Raw genomic sequence first — 10,000 nt, 5'->3', positions numbered from 1 at the left:
GGAAGCAGCGGTAAAAATCTGACATGATATCCTGACACGTTCCTTGAGCTTCCAGTGGCATGTGTGCTCGGCAAAGTACTGTATGGTTTGTTCTTGAATCCGCGTCAGACTCTAGAGCTAGAGCGCTAGAAACAGAACATCAAGCAGGTGGTTTTATGAGGTACAAGATGGATGAGGTATCAGGCAGTTAAAAACATGGAAGCAATACAAGTAGGCTTAATGATGGGCAGTCAGAGCAGAGCGCGACAGCAGGTGTAGGGTGAGGAAGGTTCCCAGGAGACATGACCCACCCACTCGGCCACACTTCCGCCAACACGCACACTTCCCTTCCCGACAAACACGCCTCGCTGCCTCCCCGCCGACGCGATCATGGCGCGCCGTTGACATTGAAATAAAGCGATTGCTCATGTGAACGTCGAAGCTAACAGGTTTGGCATGTCTCGCTCGGAGGGGAGCGAGTGTGCTGACGATCGTGAAATGCGGCAGAACACGTCGGCGTCGGGTGTCGGGTGTCAGGCGGCCCCGATCGGGCCTGGACGCACCCGCCTGCCCTCCCGCAAGCCCTCAATGAAACGTACCGCTTGCATCTTGGGCCTTTTGATGTTGCTTCGCGAGTACCATCCCGACTGCGGTGTGACATTGTTGATGTCCTCCTCGTGAGCGTCGGATGTCTTGAGGATGGCCTCGGCCACCATGCGCTGGTCGCCACGGGTCACCGTGGTTGTTTTCTTAACCACTCTGGTCGTTACACTCTTGATCTTGCCACGACGCTCCACACGAGTGCTGTCTTGCCCACTTGCCGTCGTCTCCGTCGTGAGGCGTCTGTGGGTCAGCACCTGATGCAAGTCTGCATCGTCGTGGTCGTTGGCAGCCAGAGAGCCTGATCGCACTGACATTCGGTCGTTGTCTTCTCCCTGTCGTGTCCCCGACAGGAAGAGACGGCCACCGGGGCCACTACTACGCTGAAATCTATACATTGTAGGCACTCGTCACACTATCACTGATGGTCCTCACTAACACAGCATCACAGCACAAGTGGCAGTGTACAGGGAGAGGAACGAAAGGGGTTTGGCACAGAGGGGAGCGCGGCGAGCTGTGGTGGTGGTGTTGAGGCCGCGGCAGCCACACTGAGCCCCCGCCCCGACACCACCTCCACCCCAAGCCCACCTCCACTCTCACTCATACATGGCTATTTTTATTTCTCTCCTTTATTTACGCGTTATCGCGACGTAATGGCTTTTGCTTTAGCTACTGATTAATGCAGAACATCTTAATGCAAGCTGTTTCAAAAGAAATTAACTCTGTAAAGTAAAATAAAAATACCGAAAAACCGGCCATGTGTCCTCTAGTTCACCTGCACCCCCCTCCCGAGCCTCCCCCGCACCTCACCTCCCTCTTACCTGACAGGTGACTCGGTAACCAACCAGTCTTTTTCTATTCAATTTAAATGTCGCTCCGGCAAGAGGAATTTAAAACCAGCCTTCAGTACCTAAACGCTGTCTCCAAGCGCCTTCTATCCCTCACATAACAACAATAAAACGTACTTCTAGACCTATTTTTTCTAATCAAAACTGAAAGGAGGAGTGGCACATAATAACCACTTGGCAACTGCGTCCTCCCACGTAAGCCCTGGTCCTGCAGGAGCACATACACCACTGCATGGCTCGCTCCCCGCCGGTGGGTACAAGCATTCCGCTAGACATTGTCCGCCTACATCTCGAACTCAACCCAAACCCCTGGAAAACCACGGTAATTGCAGCCCATGCCCGCAGGTGCGTGCAGCCTTCCCCCAGCGGAGGAGGCGGAGGAGGAGGAGGAGGTGCACCTACACCCAGCAGGAACCTCGACGTCGCGCGGGGGCAGCACTCCAACCCCCACGCGCCCTCCTCCCACGGCCAGAAAGCTAAAACAACCTCCGCAAAAATACTTTTTAATCCTATGCTAGGATTGCAACCTCGGACGATTTCCTAATCATAGCCTGCGACAGCGAAATATGCACACGCCCAGCGATGACATGGGTATGCATGCAGGGTATACATTATGATGCTTCCCCCAAGGACAAGTTATTAGAGAAAGAGAAAAAATCCCGCCCGCAAAAATGAGCCGCATTTGACACGGTAATGCCAGGGGAATATTTTACACGACCGGGCAACCCCCTGAAAAGTGGCATAGCGTTGTACTGCAGTAATCCCCGCCTCGTGCCTCCTAAACCATCTTGAATTACCACAAACATTAATCTCCAGCAGGGACAAGTTCGCCGCAAACCTTGACATTCTTGCTCATCACAAGAACACGGGCGTTTCTTTCTCCACGGGGAGGATGGCATGACATTAAGAGCAGATTCGAAAATGGTGATGACGCCACGGATAAAATAGGACACGCATCCCTATGACCTTATATAACCACCATACCACAAAGCCACCCACTAAAGCCACCCACAAAGACGCCCACAAAAGCCACTCAAGAGGTACGTGTCACTTGTCGCCACGCCACGCCATACCACGCACACGCACACGCACACGCCTCCTCCCTCCATAGCCTACATTAACCTTTTCATTGTAATAAAGAGTTACGACACACGGATTTGGCGGCTGACGCACCTCCCAAGAGGGAATCCGCGTCCTTAAAAGTCAAAACTCTACTACGTATCTAAAACCTACATACTTGACTTGTAAATAACATCATGTGTACACGAAGCACATCTCTACCGCTACGTTTTTGACTTTGAGCTTGTCAGACTGGGACTCGATCTAAAAAAGGAATCACAATAAAAAGAAAACTGGTTTAGATGCAAATGGGAAAGAGATGCGAGAAGGAGATCGAGAAAGTACACCCTCATTGGCATTAACATATCCGAGATTCTTATCTTTTGGTGTACATCTACGAGCCAACCAACGCGACACAGATTTGTATGCACCCTGATTGCGAACAAGGTCGCAGCTCCTTTCTCCCTTTTTATTGACTCCTTTCTCCATTCTTTATCGTCACCCTTTCCTCCATTCTTTATCGTCACACTTTTCCCCAATCTTTATCGTCACCCTTTCCTCCATTCTTTATCGTCACGCTTTTCTCCAGTCTTTATCGCCACCCTTCCCTCCATTCTTTATCGTCACCCTTTTCCCCAATCTTTATCGTCACCCCTTTCTCCATCCCTTATCGTCTCCCCTTTTCCCATTCATTATCGTCACCCTTTTCTCTATTCTCTATCGTCACCCTTTCTCCATTCTTTATCGTCACCCTGTTCTCCTTTCCCTCAGCCAAAGACGGGAATTATCCCTAACCATCTTTGACATCCACAGCTGCCCAGTTACATTCTGACGTAACGCGACGTATTCGAGTAAGTGGACAAACGAGAACCAGAAGCACTACGATGCGAACACGTGCGGTTAATTACCTATAATTACATTCAAAACATCGTACAGGTGGGTCGCTTCCCCCTCGCTGCGGACTGCATATAACTACCCTTCACTTCCCACCTGCTCTCCACCCTTCCGCCAAAGACGAGACAAACAGGTGGACAGGTACTTTACCAAGCAGAACTTTTACCTGGTTATCTGTGTTCCTTTCAGAAAACCCGAGGTCGCGGAGTCCCCTGCTATCGCAAGCCCTCATATCCTGTCATTCGTAGTCTCAGGTTGCGCTTTTATAAAACACTCGTGCAAAAAGACAGTCGTCCTACGAAATGTTACGAACCTAGGACGATAATTCTTCGAGGACACAACGGAGGTGTCTTCCAGTAAGCATATCAGCTGCATCCGATGTCATTAATGCGCGCTGGAGCTCTCGGATGCATCTTTCTTTGCCCTATAAGGAGCGCGAGGACTACACTGGGAGGTTATCAGGGATGACTTTGTAAGGGATCTGTAAGTGTCCAGAAAGTCAGTTCCCGATAAACCTCCAACAAAAGAGAAGTCACTGCCAGTCGTTACTCCCTCCCACCCTTCCTCAGAACAGTGGGTGGCCCAAGGGCATCTTGGGGCGGCAACGACCGGGCTTCCCTGGGGTCGACGTTACCCCCGGGGGTGAAATGCAGACCACTCGGGGTACGCGGCTTCTCGCAGGGCATTAACATCGCCTTCTGGGCCCTCCTTCGCCTCGGGGGGGAGGGGGGGGGGAGGCGGATGACGAGCATTGACAGCGCCTCAGAGGAAATGGTGCGAGTGTGAAAAACACCCATGAATGCCTCGGGTTATAATCACGCGGGGTAAAGAATTGATTGCATATCTGACGAGTCATTCTTGGCTGGCGTTATGCAAGAAGAATAATTGTAAGTCTCCAGAAACAATAATGAGTAAGCCATTAACTAGGAAAAAGTTGAAAACGATTTTCTCCATGTGGTTTATTATTACAACCGACAATCGGCCGTCTTGGAAAGAAAATAGAAGGTAGAATGTGTGCAATCGAAGACACCATTATTCGCATTCCTCTTTCCACTTCCTAAAGACCTGACAACCTTACATAATACATACAAGGCTCTGAAAACCTATCTCCCCAGGGAAATATTCCACAAAAATAAATATATCCAGAAAATACATCATTCCTCAAGATGCACCTCTATCGAAAATGCCTCTCTTAAGGATATACGTCTCTCCTAAAAATGTGCTCCTCCCTAAGATGTATCTCTGCGGGTATCCCAACCTCCCGAACAATCCCATGGCCACGGCGAGCGCAGGCAAGGACTCCGCCCTCCATTCCCCGTTCATAAAACGTTCTCGGGCCGAGCGCTGCCCGTGGGCGAGACGGCCGCGTGGAAATCCGGCTCCTCTCGTGCCCTGAGTTCCGCATGGCCCTCTCGCATGATTCCTTCCGATGCCCTCATGACCCGTGCCCAGTGACCCCAGCGGACTCACGGGAGCGACCCCCGCCACCTCGCCCGTAATGGCTTCTCGATCGAGGCACATCTCCCTCGCCTGGGCGGCGGCCGGCCAGCGGAAAGTAACTCGTATCTATTTCTGGTGACGGAATAAGAGAAAGTGCGGCCGAGCCAGCCTACCCACGCCCTTCGGGGCCAGCGTGGGCGTGGGTTGACTGTGGGCGGAGGAGCCATATAAGGCGAAAGGTAAGCAGAGCGGCCAGACTTCGCACCACCTGGACGCGCTTCCCACACGCCCCGGCCGGAGTACGCCCGCCGCTACTTCCACGGCAGGTATGGGCTGGTACTCGCCCCGCGACATTACGTAACTCCAGCAAGCAACGCAAATAAATAAATTTTGGTTTTGGATTTTTCAGTCAATACACCTTCCTTAGACATATTGAATTTCGCTTTTGGAAATCTACACTATTCTCAGAAGGAAATATGTATTGAAATTAATCAATGAAATAAGAGAAAAAGATACGAGTCCAGTGTTTAACGTCTAAGCACTAATGAATATCATGAAATCAGTTCGAATACGGAAATGCCGCAAAGCCACAAAACTCTACGGCAACGAACCGCCCGACTTCACAACCCCCCTTTCACTCCTCGATCTCTTCTTTTCCTCATTGCAATCTTGAAATGGAACGAAAAACCCTGGAGCACATCCGCCCGGGCTTTCACGCACTCTAAACGATTGGAATAGATCCTTACTACTGATTGTCTAATCAACAAAGCAATACGATTATGCTGGCAAGAAGAAATAAAAACAATTACATGCTATATCACACTAAGGTATCGGTGCCGCCTTCGTTCCACCTTCTGACAGCATCACATGAGCATCACCTGCTACATTCAATTTAATAATTAACGATTCATCAAAAGAAATTAACAGTCAAACATTACGGATAATTGCCGACCAAAAAATCACATAAATATATAATAACGAATAAAAAAAAAAAAACGCGTAGATAAGAACCGGCGAATCGCCCGCTAAGCGTTCCGGCGAGGGCGGCGAGGCGGGCGGCAGCAAAAACGCCAGAGGAAGGGCGGGTCGCGGCGGCAGGGAGGCGGCGGCGCGGCAGACAGATCGCTTCACACGGGGGCGTTTAAATCCCCGCGCGCGGAAACCCTCGCGGGATCCTGCGCGTGGGACGAGGGGCAGCGGGCGATCCTGCTGTCCGTTTCTCCGCTGTCTTTGTTTATTCATTTCTCTCCTGATCTCTTTCTGACAAACACTATACATACACGCATACTTACATATATATACATATATTATATATATACACATATGTATATATATACAATATATACATATATATATATACATATATATATATATATATATGTATATATATGTATATATATATGTACATATGCATATATGTATATATATATATGTATATATATATATGTATATATACATGTATATATGCATATATGTATATATATATGTATATATATATATATATATGTATATATGCATATATGTATATATATGTACATATGCATATATGTATATATATGTACATATGCATATATGTATATATATATATATACACACACACATATATACATATATATGCATATATATACATATATGTACATATGCATATATGTATGTATATATATATACATATATATACACATATATATACATATATATGCATATATATACATATATGTATATATGTGTATATATATATATGTATATATGTATATATATGCATATATATGCATATGTATACCTATATATGCATATATATACATATATGTATATATTCATATATATATATATACATATATATATATACATATAAATATATACATATATATATATATATATATATATATATATATATATATATATATATATATATATATATATATAAATAACACATGTATAATATACATATGTCTAAATATACATATTATATATATAATATATATAGATATACATAACTATATATATAATATATATAAATACATATAAATGTATAATACATATATAATGCGTGTGATAATATATGAAAATACCGTCTCAAGGCCAGTGCAGCGCAAGGAAACGAATCTCCTCATGACAATTAGAGAATTTCTGATTTCCATTACCGGGGCAGCGAGACCATGACAGTCAGAAAAGAGTCCTCCCCCCCCCCCCCCGCCCGCTCCTCCCCCATGAAGAGCAAGCCAGTAATTACACCGGGGAAAGAAAGAGCAACCCCTCCTCCCCCCCGCCGTCACCCTCACCCCTCCTCCCCCCCCACACGCGTCTCCCCTAATATGTAAAATTTGTCACAGTTCTTCGTCGGGCGAGGATTGCACCGTGATTACGCCCGCGCCTGCCTGGGCCCTTCTCGCTCGCCTCGTCATTAGGGGCGCCGTCCCACGCTCTCCTTCGCCACCTTCGTCACCTTCATGTCAGCTATTTGTTCTTCTAATTCTAGTATCTTCCCTATTCCACTTCTCGTAAAAAAATGGAAATAAGAAACGTGGAATTCCGTGCCGAGATATTCAACAGATGAAGAATCCAAGGCTAGTCCTCGGCGCCTCCCATTTTTGCTGGCTCTAATTTCGTAGTCGAAAAATAATTACGCATTTGCAAAATAAAGCGGGAAAAGTCTGCCCAATTTAATGTCTAGTTGTCGGATAATTCCTGTGGCGGGAAAAAAAAGAAACGATATTTATCGACGGCTACTTTGTTCCCTCTTCCTTGTCTACCTTCTTCCTCTAATCTATATCAACTTTTTCCTTTTTCCCATTCTCCTTACCGTTAATTTTCCTTCATTCTTCTCCCATAAGTATTCTTGATTCATTTTCAACATTCTTCTTTCCTCTCCTCTTCTCCGATTCCACACCCTCCCTTTCCAATTCCATTCTCTCTTCTTTCTTCCCTTTCCCCTTCCCATCTGCCCCCACCTTCCCTCCCCTCTATTCCCTATCGCCGCCGCACTGCCAAGCGTCCCGGGCCCCGACGACCACCTCCGGGAGAATCCATGGCATCGCGCACGCACCAGGTCATGGCACGGCGACTTTATACCTTCGTCCTTCGCCGTCCCTTGTAATTTCGACGGACCTCCCCTCTCCCCGAATCGCACGCCCCTTGTAATCGCAGGCGCCGGGAGCGACCGCCTTGTCGCCGTGGTCATGCCGCAACTACCTCCCCCCCCCACCATTCCTTCCCGCCCACGCCCCTGCGCCACGTCCACGCCCTGGCCAGCCTCGTCGGCGATTGACGCCCTCGAACACACACGGTCATTTTCCGCCCGTCAACACGTCAATGGATCGGATCATCAATCTCTCTCGAGGGGCGAATAAACATGCCTCCCCCTATCATTACCTTTTTAAAGTAATAACAATGATTATCACAGCAACGAGCATTTCCCTACAGCGATGATGGCGATGGTGTTGGCAAAATTAAGAATAAAAAGTAATCCCTTCGCCATATGATAATATTAACGCGAAAATTATCACTGATCACCACTTTCAACGGCTGTTAAAATGGCGCCTCGCATCACGTTATCACTGTATACTAATTATAAGTAATAATCCACTTGTGCCTGAAAGCTGCCCTTATCGTTCAAATCATTATAATTATCTGTCCAATCTCTCCGCCTAATATATACGATCACTCGATTTAATTAGCCACGACGTCAGCCCCTGATGATCCCTATACGTTACGTTGAACTGAGAAACAGGGTATTGTTACGTGGCTTGGCAAAATAATCTAATCCCGAGAATCTCCTCCTTATCCCTTTCTCTCTCCCTTCCCCATTCACCATTTCCTGGCCTCCGTTTTCTCCCTTTTCTTCTCTCATTCTCCCCGTTCTCTACCTTCTTTCCCCATCTCTAACATGAATCGAATCCCTCCGCCTAGTAACGAAGCCGCACGAGAGAAGCGAGCAGCGAGAATGGAACTTCCTTCCCCCGTCCATCCCGAACCATGACGTCATGTTTGCATTTCCCACTTTCTTCCCTTCTCTCCTCTCCTCTCGAACCATTCTGTCATTCTCGTCCTTTCCGGCTTCCTTTCTGCTCACTCACAGATCTCCCATCGCATCCTTCCTTACGCACGGCCCTTTACGACTGTGACGTCATCCTGTACTTTCACGTCGGCCCGCTATCCCTACGAACATGACGTCATCACTACATTTTGTGACATTTTTTACTAATCAATCATCCACCTGTTCTAGAACAATGGCCACGCTTTCAGCATCCTTTCCCATTCGTTTTTTTCCACATCAAAGGCTTCAACATCCCCACTTCGATGTAACGATGGCATCATACGTGACATTTGATCTTGTAGAATGACGTCATGCATGTATGTAACGATGCACTTGTAGCAGTATTAAGGTAATGGTAATAGTAAAAGTAAATAATCATAATACTATCAACAACAATAATAATAATAATAACAATAATAATAACTAATTGTAATTACTATAATTGATATCATTATTATCAGTATTACGATTACTATTATCACATTATTATTATTATTATTATTATCATTATCATTATTACTGCTAACAGTATTTTCATAATTTCTACTACTATCATTATTATCATCATCATCATAATCATTTTTACTATTATCGTAGCACTACTGCAAATAAAAAGTATATCCTCGTCCCATAAATGTATGACGTCACTCTTCGAAATCAGTGACGTCACATATGACGTCAAGGGATCGCCACGTCACAGAGGCGCCGGAGAGGAAGACGGCGGTTGGGCAAGACGACCCGCGGGTCCTTCTATCCCAGCTGTAACAGACCCTATTCCCTCTCACCTCCCGCCCCTCGTAAAAAGGATCTTTCGCAATAAGATATTACTCACTGCATCCCTTTTTAGTACTGTTACTTGTTTATTATTGGCGTTTCTTGCTTTTTATTATCATTTCGAATGTTTATGAGCAATTTGACCGTTGCTTAGTTTTAATTTTCTAATGGATTTAAACTTTATGTACAGCTCTCTCTTTTCCTCTCCTTTCCTCCTTCCTCTATTTGCCTCTTTTGGCATCTTTTGGTCTACCTGCCTGCCTGCCTGAGCACTATCACGATCTCAAATAGAAAATAACGTCACGTGACCATATTGGAAGGAAATCAACCTCTTTCCTCTCACGGAAAATCCTCCCTTCGACACACGGATCCC

General features: G+C 46.3%; 1 protein-coding gene across 50 annotated transcripts in view; it reads right to left on the bottom strand.

The window, feature by feature from the left end:
* shot (dystonin-like protein short stop) overlaps nucleotides 1-10,000 on the bottom strand; it is a 433,523-nt gene that overhangs the window by 109,914 nt on the left and 313,609 nt on the right. The window contains exon 1 of one of the 50 annotated variants that reach the window (XM_070131225.1): nucleotides 579-1,130. The exons of the other annotated variants lie outside the window; for them this stretch is intronic. Within the exon in view, the coding sequence (XP_069987326.1) occupies nucleotides 579-977 (399 nt within the window). The 5' untranslated portion in view covers nucleotides 978-1,130. Of the gene's footprint in view, nucleotides 1-578; nucleotides 1,131-10,000 lie in introns of those variants that run through there. 50 annotated transcript variants of the gene reach the window in all.

This window comes from Penaeus vannamei, chromosome 16, assembly GCF_042767895.1.
Source record: "Penaeus vannamei isolate JL-2024 chromosome 16, ASM4276789v1, whole genome shotgun sequence".
Classification (NCBI taxonomy): Eukaryota; Metazoa; Arthropoda; class Malacostraca; order Decapoda; family Penaeidae; genus Penaeus; species Penaeus vannamei.
Note: the sequence above shows the minus strand (reverse complement) of the source record. Positions and strands in the feature narration are given on the sequence as shown.